General features: G+C 42.7%; 1 protein-coding gene across 1 annotated transcript in view; it reads right to left on the bottom strand.

The window, feature by feature from the left end:
• The window catches only part of adgb (androglobin), a 146,450-nt gene that overhangs the window by 40,864 nt on the left and 86,655 nt on the right, over positions 1-18,931 (bottom strand). Inside the window, exons 23-29 of the mRNA XM_078405531.1 lie at positions 17,748-17,915; positions 14,311-14,449; positions 12,877-12,993; positions 6,410-6,503; positions 5,560-5,694; positions 2,122-2,275; positions 1,780-1,967 (exon numbers count right to left, since the gene is read on the bottom strand). Of these exons, the coding sequence (XP_078261657.1) occupies positions 1,780-1,967; positions 2,122-2,275; positions 5,560-5,694; positions 6,410-6,503; positions 12,877-12,993; positions 14,311-14,449; positions 17,748-17,915 (995 nt within the window). The remainder of the gene's footprint in view (positions 1-1,779; positions 1,968-2,121; positions 2,276-5,559; positions 5,695-6,409; positions 6,504-12,876; positions 12,994-14,310; positions 14,450-17,747; positions 17,916-18,931) is intronic.

Below are 18,931 nucleotides of genomic sequence, written 5' to 3'. Positions count from 1 at the left end.
ACTTATTAACTTTATTTATATGCTGTAACTGTAATTCTTTTTGTGCACAACCCGCAGGCATTGCCACTTTCATTTCACTGCACATCGTGTATGTGTATGTGACAAATAAATTTGACTTGACTTGACTTGACTTGACTTGACTAACCATTTGTCCAACCATTTGCCAAGCTGATCAATATCCTGCTGTAATTTTTGATAGGCCTCTTCGCTATCTCCAATTCCACCAACTTTCAGGTCATCTGCATACTTACTCATCACACTTTGTACATTCTCATCCATATCGTTGATATAAACCACTATCAGCAATGGGTTGACCACTGATTCCTGATCCCTGAGGCACCCCACTGGTCACAGGCCTCCAGTCCTATTTATGTCCCTCATTTTATTCTACCACTTTAAGATCACATCTCAGTCTCCTGCGCTCCAAGGAATAAAGTCTTGGCCTGCTATATCTTTGTTGAAAATAATGTTTGTTTTTTTTAGATGACTTGACCTTTGAATCTATGTCCCCAGCCCAACTAGTCCTTCATAGTTATCTTTATTTCAGTTTATGACAATGTTTTTTTCAGTTTCAAACTGTGTGCAAAGTTCTAGCATGCAATGATCATGCATGGATCTTTTACTGTGGATTGTTAATGAATCTTTCTCGGGAATTATTAGTGACTGAAAACATGATGCCATGGGGATGAATGTTGACACATTAAATGAGTACTTTGTATCTATCATTACGAGAGGAGATTCTATGAAGGCAACACAAGGGGAGCAACACTGAAACACTGTGAAAAAATAGATATGGAAGTGGTGCTTAAAAGTGAATGGTGTTTGAAAAGAATTATCCGGCCCTGTTGGGATGGATCCCAAATTGTTGTAGGAAGTAATGGCAGAAATTCGAACGGCTCCATAATATCCAATCGTCCACTCCTGCTGCCAGTGAACTTGACAGCTACAAATGTTACATTCCAATTTTGGAAAGGGTCAAGAGATAAATCTGGCAATTGTAGGTCAACCAATATAATCGAGGTGGTGGTGAATGTTTCTCAACCAATAGCCTAGGAAAAAATTAATTGTCATATGAAAAAAATTCAGGCCATTAAATGAAAGCCAGCAAAAACATGTGGAAAGCAAATTATGTTTTATGACTGATTACCTCTTTGATTATGTTATGCAGAGGATTAGTAAATTTACTGACATGGTGCAAATGGACTTTCAAAAGACATTTGATAAACTAGCACATAATCACAGAAGCCGAAAGGATTAAAAAGATCGATCACATTGATATGAAACTAACACAAACAGAAACCAAAAGGTGCCGGTGTTTAGCTGTTTTTCAAGATGGGGTAAGGTATTCCTCATGAGTCAGCTGTCAGACCTCGTATAGGCTGGAGTTGGCATAAGCCAAATGGCCAGATGTCTACTCTCAGGGCTATGGTATTTGAAGATCATTTCAGCATTGAAACGTTTTTTGCATAGTTTTTCTCTTTTTTTCAAAAACTCCAGACAGAATTTATATTTCATTCCATTTGCACTTCAAATTAAACTGGAAAGTTGTGTTTCATTAGTTCTGAATTCAGGTAAAAACAGAGTCTCCGACCTCGGTCTGAAGTCACATTGTTCCTGACAATCCATCATATTCACCAGTCAGAGACCACATTTTACAAGACCCTCATCTTATGAAACACGATCAATGGCCAGCTTTGGAATTCCTCTCAAAATTATTTTCCAAAGACTGCTGGCATTTTCTAGGTTAAACCGTAAAGCAAAGTTTTTGTTAATGGGTACCTGAAGATAAGGTGTTTGTCATTTGGAATGTAGTAAGATTTAATCTCCTTTATTGTAAAGTTGTTGTCCACGGGCTCACTTGAGGGGATGGGAAGAGGATGACAGGAGCCGATCATACGCAACTTCCATTTACCGGAGGAGAGTGTGAAAGGTCCGGATTGTGCTTCAGCCACAAATGTATATCCAGTCTGTATAGAAAATTAAAACATTACAGTGTTAGGCAATGATGCAGTTTGATTTTGTGAATACAAAGATCTTCATAGCCGAAAGAACAGGTTTGGTAAAGAAAGGTACATTTTCCCCGATATTGGTGAGCAGTTCCTTGAGATTTCCTTGTCCTACCTTATTTTTGGTATAGACATGGGGTGCCACCTTTTGAAAAACACAGGGGATTTCCTCTCCTGTGTCATTGTTGACCACATGCAGAGTATAGGTCGACAACGAAGTGTAAACCTTAGGCACCACCAGCATGTCCTCTGACACAAAGAATATTTCCCTGCAGATTAAACAAAACTTGGTCAGACAGTCAAAGCATATTGTCAAACATGACGTTTCAACGTAGGCACCCAGCACAACAACTGTTGAAGTGGTGGTGGGGTAGTGATGGTTTACCCCGAGAGGTTATGACCGAGCAGGATGTTAGGGGCGTGTTAGCAGGAAGAAAAACTATATAAATGATTCCATGGGATAATTAAGTGGTTCAGATTTTGTGGTCAAGCACTGACAGCTTGCTTCTAGAATTCAATCAAGATAAGGAGTCCTCTTTCATGAACCTCTCAGTGACCACTTCCAGAAACCACTTTGTGGAATCCTTGATGGCAAAATTCTATGCAGTTCTGTACAGTCTTCTGTACTGTAACAGGATTGTATCATCTCTGAAGGAGGGGTAACCCAAGCACCAACCACAAAACAAGTCAGAAAAGTATTTTTTATCTTAAGTCTAAAGAATTGTCCCAAACCGAAACCTCATAGAATCACAGAGCATTGAAACAGGCCCTTTGGCCTAACTTGCTCATGTGGATTAACATGCCCCACCTACACTTGTCCCACCTGTCTGGCACTTATCACTTAAAACTATCTATCCAATGTCCCATCCATTATCTCCAGAGTTGCTGCTTGAACTGCTGGATTACTCTGGCATTTTGTGGTGTGTCTTTGAAAAAAGTTTTTGACAGGCACAGATGTCAAACTCCTGATTGCTAGAACTGTCAAATTCTTAAAGTGTTTTTAGTGATTCAAAACATTCAAAATTGGGGAAGACTCCCAGGAAATAAAACATATACTTTGAAAAAACATTAAAGTTAGAGAAACTTTGAATACTAAAACAGTCAAAATTCACTGTAAATTCACATTAAAAATTCTCAGTATGATTGACAAATATGTTTAAACTTGGATCCATCTAAAAGTTGTTTCTATTAACAAGCAACTACCTGAGGTCCCCACTGCTGTTTCCTTACATTCAACCGCAGCATCTTTTCTTACCTGGTGCAGGGTTCTTCAATGACAGTGACATGTAACTGACCAGGTATTTAACTAAGTGCCTAATCACAATGAGAATGTATCTTACTGGCCAGAGGTTAGGGCCTCCATGTCTCTAGCACATTCCAAAAATCAATTAGGGGCACTCGAATGCATAATGCACACCGTAGCGGTAGAGTTGCTGCCTTACAGCACCTGAGACCCGGGTTCAATCCTGACTATGGGTGCTGTCTGTACGGAATTTGTACGTTCTCTTGATGACATGTGTGGGTTTTCTCCAGGATCTCAGGTTTCCTCCCACTCTCCAAAGACGTACAGGTTTGTAGGTTTAATTGGCTTTGGTAAAATTGTAAATTGTCCCTCGTGTGTAGGATAGTGCGAGTGCATGGGATGATCGCTGGTCGGCACAGATTTGTGGGCCAAAGGGCCTGTTTCCGCACTATATCTCTCAAGTCTAAAAGTCTAAATTCAGATGGTCAGATTTGTTGAACTGCCCACTTTGAAGAGGTTTCCCTCAGCAGTTTTGTTTTTGGCTCCAGATTACAACATTGCAGTCTCTTGTGTATCTGATGAATGAGCCTGGATAGGAACCATGCTTTTAACCATGGGAGCTGGGACATTTAAATATGGTTAAGAAAATGAACAGTTGATAAAAAAACCCTATCTTTTTCGCTTGAGCTTCTTTTGGGAACAATGTTCGCCCTTTCGCTTCTGGACAGGGCTATGTCCAGTAACACACCTGCTAGTGGTGTGTTTGACCATTCACTATTCTTTAAATGATTTTGGAACTACACAATAACATAATAACAATGCAAGAAACTGAAATGGACAGGGTCCATCTGTCGTCAACCTACATTGCATTTAGAATCAACAAAGACACACAGAGCCTACATGATCCTCCTCACTAATCTGCAGGCACCATTCCTGTAACCTCTTGCAGTCTAACCTTCCCGACTGCACCAATGTCTTGCTATGTTGGCCAGGCTCAACTCCTGGTGTCCTGGGGAACATCTGAGGAACATAATTTCAGTTTATACCTGAACAACATAAACCAGTAGCAATGAGCCTGATCACTGTATGAGACTGTGTAGTCAATGTCCTGGTCCATTCTTCATCACACAACACTCTATTCTAAGCTCTGCTGGGAGGAGAGATTATCAGGTGGATAAAGGAACGTTGAAAAGACGTGGTCAAAGCTCCCTGGAAGAAATGCGACATTCCAACTGACTCCCGAGAACTTCTTGCCCACCACAGCTCAATGTGGGGAAGATAGCATTCTGGATGGGATTGAGAATCCTGCGCCCGTGAACACAGAAGATCTGCATGTGGCTGGTGGAGCGCTGGAGAGATATTACAAAATTAGAAAATGTTCTCCAAATTCACAGGAAAGACCAGCAAACCCACTTCAATAACTTCTTGCAATCTACCATCCTCACAATTGATGTCCTGGTTCACTCTGTCAGCTATGTCAATCTGGCTCAACCCCCGATTGCCTCATGAACCTCAGAAACTACCCATTTTCCTACCACATCAGTCAAATCCTGCACTCATCTATGCAAGAGTCTGCATTTCCCTCATTGGCCTCATTAATCACCTCAGGATCCATAAAAACTGGAATGGAACTCTCAGAAACGGAAAATAGGTGCAGGAGTAGGCCATTCGGTCCTTCGAGCAAGCACCGCCATTCAATATGATCTTGGCTGATCATCCAAAATCAGTACCCCTGTTTCTGCTTTTTCCCCATATCCGTTGATTCCGTTAGCCTTAAGAGCTAAATCTAACTATTTCTTGAAAACATCCAGTGAATTGGCCTCCACTGCCTTCTGTGGCAGTGAATTCCACAGATTCACAACTCTCTGGGTGAAAAAGACTTTTCCTCATCTCAGTCCTAAATGGCCCACCCCTTATTCTTAAACTGTGCCCCCTGGTTCTGGACTCCCCCAACATCGGGAACATTTTTCCTGCATCTAGCCTGTCCAATCCCTTAGGAATTTTATATGTCTCTATAAGATCCCCTCTCATCCTTCTAAATTCCGGTGAATACAAGCCCAGTCGCCCCAATCTTTCATCATATGTCAGTCCCACCATCCCGGGAATTAACCTGGTGAACCTACGCTGCACTCCCTCAATAGCAAGAATGGCCTTCCTCTAATTAGGAGACCAAAACTGCACACAATACTCCAGGTGTTGTCTCACCAGGGCCCTGTACAGCTGCAGTAGGACCTCCTTGCTCCTATACTCAAGAGGAACACGATAGAAAATCTCAAGTAATTTTCTGAGGAACATAATTTCAGTTCATACCTGAATATCAGAAACCAGAAGCGGGGAGCCTGATCACTGTATGAGACCGTGTAGTCAGCGTACACTGTCCTGGTCCGCTCATCATCATAAAAAGGATACAATTCTGCCAGCTTGGGATTTTTATTAAACAGATACCTTGAAGAACACATAAAGAAGAATGAATGCATGTGAAATACAGTCCCGTGTTTGCACCCGTTCAAAGTCATTAAATCTTGTTAAAGCCCTTGGTCATTCTCTGCAACCTGCTAACTCTTTGGGCAAGCTTCAATCTCATCTAGTACACCTTCATTACGCATTCAGTACTGTCTCATTCACTACACATCTCTGATAATCTATCCTGGGCCCAGCACATTTGATGCAACCACAAAGTCATCTCACCAATTCCACTGCTTCCTCAAAAGTTTAAGAAGATTCGAGGAATGAATCTTCCAATGTTGCCAAATGCTCTTGTGAAATTTCTAAAGGTGTACAGTGGAGAGCATATTGTCCTGTTGCATCATGGCCTGGTTCAGTAATTCCAAAGCTCAGGAACGTAGGAGACTGCAGAAAGGTGCTGTATATTGCCCAGTATCAATGCCCCCACCATCGAAGGGATTACAGGAAGCGCTGCCTGAAGAGAATACCATTCCTGAGCAAATGATTGGACTTTTTTCCTGTGTATTTTAATCCCAGATTCTCATTTCCACATCCTACTTAGGAATACAACATACCTTTGAAGGTAATACTTCAAATACCTTTCTTCAGACAAGCTATATTATCAAAAATGTTGATGAGGAATATTTAATTTTGTATTAAACATTACAGCTTTGCAAAAACTATGCATGATTCAGTCATATTCAATGCATCATACCTAAGTAAAAACAAGCCATTTTGCTCCCTGTTTGATTCTAGAAGAGCGTAAACCTCTTCCAGGATATGTTGGCAATACAAATTTTCTTCTGTTCCTGTATTAACACAAAAGAATATGTGTTTCAGGAGTCACTCGTATATTTTCTGAATTATGAACAAATTTCAAATTAGCTTCAATCTGGAGAAGTGCAAGGTTGCAATTTGCTATGTTGCTAAGCAAAATACAAAGGCACACACTCTCTGCACAGCAAAAGTCTAAATAGGGCAAAAGAGCAATGGGAATAAGTGGTTACATTTATAAATCATTAAAAGTTATTGCATGCCCTATTGCAACGTTTAAGAAATATTTAGACAGGTACTTGGATAGGATAGGTTTAGAGGAATATGGGCCAAAAGCAGACATGGGACAAGTGTAGATAGGGTATGCTAGTCGATGTGGTAAGTTGGGCCAAAGGGCCTGTTTGCATGCGGTTTGATTCTATGACTATGACTCTACAATATTGAAGGTATTGATACCAGCATGGGCCAATTGGAATGAAAGGCCTCAATAATGTATAATAATAGATTTAGATTCCTGTGGAAAAACAAACCTTGCACTGGGTTCATTTCCAGAAGGGTAGAAATGAACATTAAACAAATTATGCCAAATATGTATTTAATCTTAGGTAGGCCACATTTGGATCACTGCATTCTGAACAGTATTTAGAGGTATTAGAAAAATGCCTTAAATATTATAAAGATGATATCAGAACTGAGAGCATAGAATGATCAAGACTTATAATTCAGCTCCATGATAATCACCCGCACCAATATCTCTCGCAAATGGGTGGATGCCAACCACCATTTGCAGTGGAGCAGAGAAAATGTATAGGAAGGAATTACAGATGCTGGTTTAAACAGAAGATATACACAAAAAGCTGGAGTAACTCAGTGGGTCAGGCAACATCTCTGGACCAAAAGAAATAGGAGTGTCTCCCTGCACAATCAGGGGTGTCTCTGTCCTTTCAATCGTTTGTTTTATATCTCTATATCACCATCTATATCTCTCGTTTCCCTTTCCCCTGACTCTTGGTCTGAAGAAGGGTCTCAACCCAAAACGTCGCCTATTCCTTTTTTCCAGAGATGCTGCCTGACCTGCTGAGTTACTCCAGATTTTTGTGTCTACCTTTGGTTAAAACCAGCATTTGCAGTTCCTTCCTCCACAAGTATGAAGATTGTTTTGAAGAAGGGAGAAGGTTGGAACTTGCAAGAAGATATTTGATAGGAGGAAGGCAAATTATAACGTTACTAGGCAGGAGGTTGTGAGAGTACACTGTGAGCAATTATTGGGTAAGTCCACATCTCATCTGTGGGTGCATTTTAAAGGTCGGTTGATCAAAGTTCTGGAACTGCATGTTCCAGTGAGGAGGGATAAGGCTGACAAAGTAAGGGAACCTTGGCTGACCAAAGAGGTTACAAATTTGATCCAAAAAAAAGAAAGCATATGCAAGCTTTAAGAAGACAAAATCAGATAAGGCCCTTGAGGAATATAAAGCAAGGAGGAAAGAACTCAGTCAGGAGATTAGAAATGTCTTTGCCGAGCCAGATGAAAGAAAATTCCAAGGCTTTTGATAGTTTCATTCAAAACAAAAGGGTAATGAGGGAGAAGATAAGACCCCCCAAGGATAAAGGTGGAAATTAATGCTTGGAGTCAGTTGATATAGGCGAGGTACTAAATAAGTACTTTGCATCTATATTCAGCAAGAAGGGCATGCAAGACAATGAGATTAATGTGGAGGATACTAAAATGCAATGACAGTTTGACATTGAGGAGGAGGTGGTGCTGAGGCTTTTTTAAGAAGATTAAGGTGGATAAATCCCCTGGACCTGATGGGATTTTTTCCAGGCCAATAAGATAAACGAGAGCAGAGATTGCAGGAGCTTTGCCAAAGACATTTGCATCTTCTCTAACCCCGTGAGACCCCTGGAGGATTGGAGCGTAGCCAATTTGTTGTTCCTTTGAAGTAGATAAGAGTTCAGGAAATTATCGGCTGATGAGGCTCACGTCAGTTGTAGGGAAGCTAAGGGAATGGATTCTTCGGGATAGGATTTATTTCCATTTAGAAGATATGGGTTAATTGAGGGACAATCAGCATGACTTTAATGGGGCAGGCTGCGTTTTACAATCTTGATCGAGTTTTTTGACGGGATGATGAAACATAGAAAATAGGTGCAGGAGTAGGCCAATATTTCAAGCTCTTTTAAAAAATGTAATATTATTTATCTGTTGCCATATAAGCCTAAAGTAAACTAACCTAATCTGACCTGGCCTGGTTTAATCTTTCCTAATCTAATCTAACGTAACCTAGTCTAAACTTTTTTGAATTCATTAAAAAAATTTAAACTCACACTTCTTCATTTTTTCCTAAGGCCTGCAAAAATGTGCCAAATATATAACGTGGCCCTCATACTGAAAGGTTTGGGGGGCCCTGTCCTAGAAACATAGAAAATAGGTGCAGGAGTAGGCCATTCGGCCCTTCGAGCCTGTACCGCCATTCAATATGATTATGGCTGATCATCCAACTCAGTATCCCGTACCTGCCTTCTCTCCATACCCCCTGATCCCTTTAGTCACAAGGGCCACATCTAACTCCCTCTTAAATATAGCCAATGAACTGGCCTCAACTACCTTCTGTGGTAGAGAATTCCACAGATTCACCACTCTCTGTGTGAAAAAAAACGTTCTCATCTCGGTCCTAAAAGACTTCCTTCCCCCTTATCCTTAAACTGTGACCCCTTGTTCTGGACTTCCCCAACATCGGGAACAATCTTCCTGCATCTAGCCTGTCCAACCCCTTAAGAATTTTGTAAGTTTCGAGCAAACAATGATTGGTCAAACCACTGAATATATGGAGTCAGAGAGTCATGTTGCAGCTTTATAGCACTGGTTAGGCCGCATTTGGAGTAGTCCATGCAGTGCTGGTCGCCTCAATACAGGAAGGATGTGGCGGCTTTGGAAAAGATGTAGAGGAGGTTTACCAGAATGATGCCTGGATTAGAGGGTATAAGCTACAAGGAGAGGTTGGATAAATTTGGATTGTTTTCTCTGGAACGCCAGAGATTGAGGAGAGACTTGATATATAAATATATAAAAATCATGAGAGATATAGATAAGGTACGCAGTTGGAACCTTTCTCCTGAGATAAAAAAATATCAAACATTAGAGGGCATGGCTTTTGCATGAGAGGAAAAGTTTAAAGGAGATGTGCAAAAAACACAAATTGTAGTTGATGTCTGGAACGCACTGCTTAGTGGTGGTGGTGGTGGCAGATATGTTAGTGGTGTCTAAGAGGCTTTTGGATAGGAACATAGAAGTGTGGAGAATGGAGAGAAACTATAATTTGCAGGCAGTTGAGTTGTTTGGAATCATGTTTGGCACAGACATTGGGGGCTGAAGGGCCTGTTCCTGTGTTGTACTGTCCTATGCTCAGTATTCTATGTTAAGAAAAAAAAACATAGTTTTAGTGTTCACTGTGGGGTACACCACAGTATGCTTCACTTCAGCTTAAGAAACAGCCGTACACCGCTACTTTGTTTTGCATTGCTTTGCCAATTTCCTTTCTTTGCCTCTTCATTGCATGGATTTCAGTCGTGATGACGGACCTCGCATGCAATACTTGTTGAAGTCTACATACTCCATATCAACCACATTTCACTCGTCAATCTTCTTGTTGACCTTATCAAGTCAGGTTGAAACACAATTTGCCTTTAACAAAAACCATCCTAGGTCTTTGCAATCAATGCACACAAATAGCTGCTAATTCTGTTCCTGATCATTATCCTTAAAGGTCTCCTAATCACCAAGGTTGAACTGACTTACCTGTAGTTGGTAGTGTGTATTAAAGGCTTTTTTTCTGAACAGTGGAGTAAATTTACAATTCTCTAGTGCTCAGGTACCTCCATGCATCTCGAGATGTCTAGTAGTTTAGTTTTAATTTAGTTTAGAGATAGAGAGGGAACTGCCCCGTCGGCCCACCGAGTCTGCACCGACCAGCGATCCCCACACATTAACACAAGCCTACACTAGGGACAATTTACACTTATACCAAGTATACATACCTAAGCCAATTAATCTACAAAGCTGCACATCTTCGGAGTGTGGGAGGAAACCAGAGATCTCGAAGAAAACCCACGGGGAGAACATACAAACTCCGTATAGACAGCACCTGTAGTCGGGATCGAACCCGGGCCTCTGGGGGTGCAAGCGCTGTAACACAGCAACTCTACTGCTGAGCCACTGTGCAGATTCTGGTTAATGCCCGTTCAATATTCACCCTGACTTCTCTTATCAGCTTAGGATTCATTTTATTTGGACCGGGGATTTTATCCACTTTAAATACAGCTAGCTTTTCTAGTATCTTCTTCTCATTGATTTTTAGCACATCAAGTTATTCCAGCATCCAGAAGGGAGGACTATTCTGTCAGGTGCAACTGAAGAAATTACATTTATATTCTTCAAAATTCAGTAGAATGACGAGTGATCTTATTAAACTGAAGACTAGGCAGGGTAGATAGTGAAATGTTTCCACTTGTCAGAGAAACTGATTAGAGGGGATATAATTACAAGATCTTTGGAAACTGAGGTGTGTGGGAAATTATTCTTTCAGAGGGTAAGAATTCACTACCTCAGAGTATTGTGAAGGCCAGATCATGGAGATCATAAAGAAAAGGATGATTTTTTTTTTAAAGGACAGGGAACTGGGAGAAAGGTACTGTCTATGCTATCTCTACTTCTCACAATTTTATGTACTCCTATCAGGTCATCCCTCAGCCTCCGAGGCTCCAGAGAAACCATTCCAAGTTTGTCCAAACTCTCCTTGGAGCTAATACTTCCCAATCCAGGCAGCCTTTTAGCAAACCTCTTCTGCACCCTTTCCAAAGTCTCACATCCTGATAATTGCAAAATAACACACAATATGCGGCCTATCATATCATATCATATCATATCATATATATACAGCCGGAAACAGGCCTTTTCGGCCCACCAAGTCCGTGCCGCCCAGCGATCCCCGCACATTAACACTATCCTACACCCACTAGGGACAATTTTTTTTTTTTTACATTTACCCAGCCAATTAACCTACATACCTGTACGTCTTTGGAGTGTGGGAGGAAACCGAAGATCTCGGAGAAAACCCACGCAGGTCACGGGGAGAACGTACAAACTCCTTACAGTGCAGCACCCGTAGTCAGGGTCGAACCTGAGTCTCCGGCGCTGCATTCGCTGTAAAGCAGCAACTTTACCGCTGCGCTACCGTGCCGCCCTAGCTCCTGCTCTGAAGAAGGATCTCCAACCTGAAACGTCAACCTATTCCTTTTCTCCAGAGATGCTGCTTGACTTAAAATCCTATCAAGCTGCATCATGATTCCTGACTCTTATACTCAATACTCTGAGCGATGAAGGCAAACATAACAGATGCCTTCACTTTATCACTCTATCTGGGTTGCCACAGTCAGGGATCCATGGACTTGGACCCCGAGATATCTCGATGCTGATACGGTTCTTGCCATCAACTGTAGACTTTTCCCTTACATTCAACTTCCCAAAAAATAACACATCACACTCACTAGAATTAAACTCCACCCATTCTACAGCAGACCAATATCTCATTGTACACTACGATAACTTTACTCAGAGTTTACAATCACACCAATGTTTATGATGTCTGCAAACTTGCTAACCAGCCTATCTACAATTACATTTGATGTTGGGTGACACTTAATGCACCGTTACAAGTGAGAATGGGAAAAAAGTGCTGTTCACATCCCCAAATGAAAGTCTTTTTGAAGTTTAAATGGTCTTTTTAAGAACCGGTGTAGGAAGGAACTGCAGATGCTAGTTTGAACCAAAGATAGAGACAAAAAGCTGGAGTAACTCAGCGGGACAGGCAGCATCTCTGGAGAGAAGAAATGGGTGACGTTTTGGGTGGAGACCCTTCTTTAGACCTGTCTGAAGAAGGGTCTCGACCTGAAACGTCACCCATTCCTTCACTACAGAGATACAGCCTGTCCCGCTGAGTTACTCCAGCTTTTTGTGTCTATCTTATTTTTAAGAACCTAATTGAGTTGAAGGTGTGGCAGACTGTGAAAAGTACACGTTGGAAGTACACGTTGCTTGTCTGTAAGTGAAAATCATAAAACTGCAATTGCTGTAAAACAAAAACACAAAGTGCTGGAAATACTCAGCATGTCAGGCCACATGCTTTGTGCTGTTGAGTAGCAGCATCTTGAGGACCCATAGGCCCACAAAAGCAGCCTGACTTGCCTGTTCTGCACGTCTGCATGGCAAGAACTAAGTGTAGAATCCTTCAGGCCATATTATGTGATGGAAATAAGAATAATCCACTAAATGTTTTCCACAAATTGACATTTTGCACAGACACTCGAACTTGCAAGCAACTCAGATGTATACATCACTTAATTTCTTACCTGCTAATGCTGCCCTGCAGATGTCTTGAACATGTATTTTTCTCCACCAAGCTTGCAATTTAATAGTAGCCTGCATTTCTTCATGAGATGGGGTCCTGTTCTGCCACTGGTCAGGCACTTTATAATCAGTGATATTAAAAACAATAAGGGTGGCATGAAGTTATTGGCACATTGCAGTTTCATGCAATGCACATACATAGCATGAGAAAATAGTCACTCTTTAAAAAAAAATTGAAGCTTCACTATCTCTTGCAGCAGAATCAGCCCATTGACCAGTGAAGCTACTTCTGAATATGTGTGAAACTACAGATACCATGATCTATAATGCTGACATCAGGAGGATGCAAACAAGCTGATACAACGTTTCCCTTTACGTGGGGATGGAAGGGAGGGAGGGTGTGGGTAGGGTGCACAAGAATCCCAGACCGTACATATCAAAGGAGATCAAATAAATGCACACCATTAGTGAAGCCCGCGGTCTCTGGTAAGAAGAGGCCGACTCTGGAGCTCCACAGAGAGAGTTTCAACCATCCCGACGCCGGAGTTTCGATCACCCTGACGGGGGCTTCGATCGTCGGCTGTGGGGGCTTTGATTGCACTCATGCACTTGAGTCTTAGCAACACCCTTTTAAATCTTCTCTGCATCCTTTACAGTTTAATTGCTGCTTTCCTGCAGCAGGGTGACCAAAATTGAACACAATACTCCAAGTGCGGCCTTCCCAACATTTGGTGCAACTGTAACATGACGACCCAATATCCTGAGTGATGAAGGCAATATTCAATGCCCATATATTGAAAGGTTCGTACCATCCAGTACATGATTCCTAAAAGGACGTTTGATTTATATTTGGCATCCGTTTACAAATGAAGTTGTAAAGGGTGTTTGCATATTTTGGGAGTTTTCAAGCTTATGATACTAAGATACGTCTTCCTCTGCATTACTAGAAGATTGTCAATGCTAATCTGTGAAAATCACTCTTCAGACCCATAAAAGTCTATCTCAAAATATTGCAGTGTAAGTCCCATTGCAAAATTATCAATGTCTTTTATGGAATAATTCCAAGCTTGAAGATTCATGCTTTTATGAGAAACCAATTTTTTTTATGGGATCACCGCGTTAGATTGTGGTGAGCATTTTAACATTTGTACAATGGCTGCATTATTGTAATGGGAATAGCAGTACATAATAGCTTAAAATGAACAAACTACAATTTAATCGTGAGCATCTCCTTCTGGGTAAAATGACAAAATCGTCAAGATTTGAATTGGATCTAGCAACCTCAGAAGGCTGGATACTATTAGTTTTTCAATGTTGCAATGTCTCTGTGTATTTCAACAGAGAAACAAAAGTAGATTTTCATCCGGGTATATCAACAAGGATCTGAAAGCCATAATCAGCTGGGGTCACATGTCAACCTCTACTGGTTCACTCACCTGGCTGAGGCTTGAACTTTCCCAGCATATCCTTTGGAGAAAGATCAAGCAAGAGCGCTCTGAAAGCAAGATTTGTCTCTGGGGTGAGAGGACTATTGAATGCATGCTGTAGCGTGGCGTAAAGGGCATTGTTGAAGGCCTGGTAGATAAACAGCAAGTTGACAATGAGTACAAGCACCAAAATAGGTAGCCTTATTGTGTAATGTCAATTAATCGGCATTACTGCAGTATCTTAACATTAACTGAGGAATGAACAGTAATTAAAAAGTTTACTTTTTAAAAGCTCTTTGTCAGAAGAGGCTTAAAACATGAGGTATATCATATAATCCAAGTGAACAAAACTCTGGTTACAGTGAAGATGGACACAGAATGCTAGAGTAACTCAGCGGGCAGGCAGCATCACAGGATAGCAGGAATGGGTGATGTTTTGGGTCAAAACCCTTCTTCAGTCTGAAGATGGGTCTCGACCTGAAACATCACCCATTCCTTCTATCCAGAGATGCTGCCTGTCCCGCTGAGTTACTCCAGCATTTTGGGGTTATCTTCGGTTTAAACCAGCACCTGGAGTTCCTTCATACAACATTTTGTCTGGTTATATTGAATCTGGTGTACTGTGTTCAAATCTGGCAATGCACACCATGGAAAGATAAGATGGTTCAACATATTCACCATAATGATATAAAATTGGGGTAATATTGAGGGGCTAGGTTAATGAGAGAATGTGTGTATTCTCTTGAGTATAGATTTGGGATCATTAACTGTGACATTCAAGGCAAGTTAAAAAAAAATTGCTGTGTGCATATGGAGCGAAACCAAATGTTTTTCTAGTTCCACAGAACTGAAATTGATTACTTTGGGAGGTGAATACAATTGAACCCCCCCCCCCCTCCCCCCAGCACTGAGATAAAAGATCTACAGTGATCTTATTGAATGTTGGAATGAAAACTAGTCAACAAATGTCCTACTCGTGATTCTATTTGTTACAATAACAAGAACAGATACAAATGTAGATGGAGATTTTAGAGAGTTTAGCAGAATTATGAAATTGTTAAACTAGATTTTCGTGAAAGTGGGAAGAAAATTTGCGAGGAGGAAAGGGTTGTGGAATTTTATTGGGATGGATCTATATACATGAAATCTCAGACCAAACCAAGCTGTGAGGAACTTGCATGCCAAAACCATCACAGATCAAAAGCTGGGATCTGGAGGTGGAGGAGGTTCAATTGGCACACTGTAGGAGATCACGGAATGATTGGGAAGTGGAATGAAGGGTTTTGAATTTGTTGTATTAAGAACTGGTGGAGATGAAAGTTAAAAAATGAACTGGGTTGCTGTGAGTCGGGTTTGGTGCAGAACCAAACTGAAGAGTTTTCAAAGTGTTGGAAAAGTTGTAGTTTATACATGGGATGGAGTTAAATCATAATGCACCTGAAAACACATCAGCAGTAGTGATGGTGATCATGAAGTGGAGTGGGTAATACTGTGGAGTTGGAAGCATGTCATTCTGGAAGAAGGTGCCAGGCAAACAGTGAGCACAATTGGTGTGAAACCGATTCACAAAGATTGGGATCTTGAATGAAAGCTGTCGTGGCTGAAATTACTTTACGAAGTAACACCACCAATCCAATGCCTATTAACAAACTAGAGTATGTCAAGCAGTTTTCATTGCAACAGAGAAAGTTAAAAGGGTATCGTTTTGATTGTTTAAAAATGGCATTTTGATACTTTGAAAGGAGAAACAATTTGTGCTGCTCAGTGAGAGCATGGTTTAAACATAACATAACATAACATAACATAACAACACTTTATTGTCACTCGGCACAACACCGAGCGAAATTTCAGCAGTCACACAAAATACAGCAAAAAGAAAAGAACACAGGACACCCGACCCCAACACAAACATCCATCACAGTGACTCCAAACACCCCCTCACTGTGATGGAGGCAACAAAACTTCCCCTCTCTTCCCCCCGCACCCACGGACAGGCAGCTCGACCCCTACCGAGGCAAACGACACGCACAGCCCCCGCAAGGGGATGGAAGGCCCCCCCGGCCGAGCCGCCCCGGGCACCGAAACGTCCCGCGGCCACACCGGGCGATGTTAAGTCCAACGGCCGAGCCGCACCGGGCACTGAAACGTCCCGCGGCCGAACAGCGCTGACGATGTTAAGTCCAGCGGCCAAGCCGCACCGGGCACTGAAACGTCCCGCGGCCACACCGGGCGATGTTAAGTCCAGCGGCCAAGCCGCACCGGGCATTGAAACGTCCCGCGGCCGAGCCGCACCGGGCACTGAAACGTCCCGCGGCCACACCGGGCACTGAAACGTCCCGCGGCCACACCGGGCGATGTTAAGTCCAGCGGCCAAGCCGCACCGGGCACTGAAACGTCCCGCGGCCGAGCCGCACCGGGCACTGAAACGTCCCGCGGCCGCACCGGGCGATGTTAAGTCCAGCGGCCGAGCCGCACCGGGCACTGAAACGTCCCGCGGCCGAGCTGCGCCGGCAATGTTAAGGCCCGCAGCCGAGCCGCACCGGGCACTGAAACGTCCCGCAGCCGAGCTGCGCCGGCAATGTTAAGGCCCGCAGCCGAGCCGCACCGGGCACTGAAACGTCCCGCAGCCGAGCTGCGCCGGCAATGTTAAGGCCCGCAGCCGAGCCGCACCGGGCACTGAAACGTCCCGCAGCCGAGCTGCGCCGGCAATGTTAAGGCCCGCAGCCGAGCCGCACCGGGCACTGAAACGTCCCGCAGCCGAGCTGCGCCGGCAATGTTAAGGCCCGCAGCCGAGCCGCACCGGGCACTGAAACGTCCCGCAGCCGAGCTGCGCCGGCAATGTTAAGGCCCGCAGCCGAGCCGCGCCCCGGGGAAGAGACCTAATAAATAAAGGTTTCCCCCCGCCCCACCCCCCCACCCCACCCCACACCCCCACCACACACCCCCACCACACATACACAGCCAAAAACAGAAACAAAAACCATCCCAACACCGACACAAACAAAAAAAAAGAAAAAAAGACAACAGACTGCCAGAGAGCCGCAGCCGTTCGGCGCAGCCAACTCCTCCCATCCCATGTGACCAAACAAAAAATAATAGTAAAATTAAAATTTCAAAGGATTTGGGGAATTTGAACATAGTTAATCCATTTGATGTGCATAATGCAAGCATGCTAGTTGTTATGCTTCTTATCTGCATTAAAATTAAATCAGCAAAGGGAGTCAAAAGATATGTGCACAGATTTCCAGTGACATTAACTGACCACAACCCAATTAAATGAGCTGTAAAATTAAGCTCAGAAGTGTCTAAAAAAGGAAGAAAATAGTTTACAAGGCAGGTAAAAGAAATCAACTAATGAGCATAATGGAGTCAGAGACGTGCTGTTTTTTTCCTGAAAATAAACTGTTGATGGAGACTCTTACTAATCCATTCATCAATCAATATACCTGAACTTGCTTATCAGCCATTCTTCCAGATTGAAATTGGATAGGGAAATGAGAAAGCTTCAGTTCCATTATAGCATTGTGAAGTGGTTCTCCATTATTGAAACTACGCAGCAATATTTGTACGGCTTTCATTATGATGGTCGCCTGCTGGGAAAATTGAAGGCTCTCCTGTTGAATCACACAAATCAAGAGAATTATGTTTCTGTTGCAGAATCTCACACCTCGCTGGTTTAGGATAGATTGTGAGTGACCAAAATACAGACCCGTGTTCTCCCAATGTACCTTCACTGAGACAAATTTTAATGGATCCAAGAATTTTTCCAATGAGTTTAGATTTAACGTCAGGACAGATGTGGCAGAAAGGATCAACTAATAGAAACATAGAAAATAGGTGCAGGAGGAGGCCATTCGGCCCTTCGAGCCAGCACCGTGATCATTCGGACCATTCATTGTGATCATGGCTGATCATCCACAATCAATAACCCGTGCCTGCCTTCTCCCCATATCCCTTGATTCCACTAGCCCCCAGAGCTCTATCTAACTCTCTCTTAAATCCATCCAGTGATTTGGCCTCCACTGCCCTCTGTGGCAGAGAATTCCACAAATTCACAACTCTCTGGGTGAAAAAGTTTCTTCTCACCTCAGTTTTAAATGACCTCCCCTTTATTCTAAGACTGTGGCCCCTGGTTCTGTACTCGCCCAACATTGGGAACACTTTTCCTGCATCTAGCTTGTCCAGTCCTTTTATAATTTTATATGTTTCTATAAGATTCCCTCTCATCCTTTTAAACTCCAGTGAATACAAGCCTAGTCTTTTCAATCTTTCCTCATATGACAGTCCCGCCATCCCAGGGATCAATCTCGTGAACCTACGCTGCACTGCCTCAATTACAAGGATGTTCTTCCTCAAATTAGGAGGCCAAAACTGTACACAATACTCCAGATGTGGTCTTACCAGGGCCCTATTCAACTGCAGAAGAACCTCTTTACTCCTACACTGATATCCTCTTGTTGTGAAGGCCAACATGTCATTAGCTTTCTTCACTGCCTGCTGTACCTGCTCGCCAACTTTCAGTGACTGGTGTACAAGGACACCCAGGTCTCACTGCACCTCCCCCTTACCTAACCTAACACCATTGAGATAATAATGCCAGGAACAAATATTAGCATCTTAAGTGTACCCC

Source organism: Rhinoraja longicauda, chromosome 9 (assembly GCF_053455715.1).
Source record: "Rhinoraja longicauda isolate Sanriku21f chromosome 9, sRhiLon1.1, whole genome shotgun sequence".
Lineage (NCBI taxonomy): Eukaryota > Metazoa > Chordata > Chondrichthyes > Rajiformes > Arhynchobatidae > Rhinoraja > Rhinoraja longicauda.
This window is presented reverse-complemented; position numbering and strand designations above follow the sequence as displayed.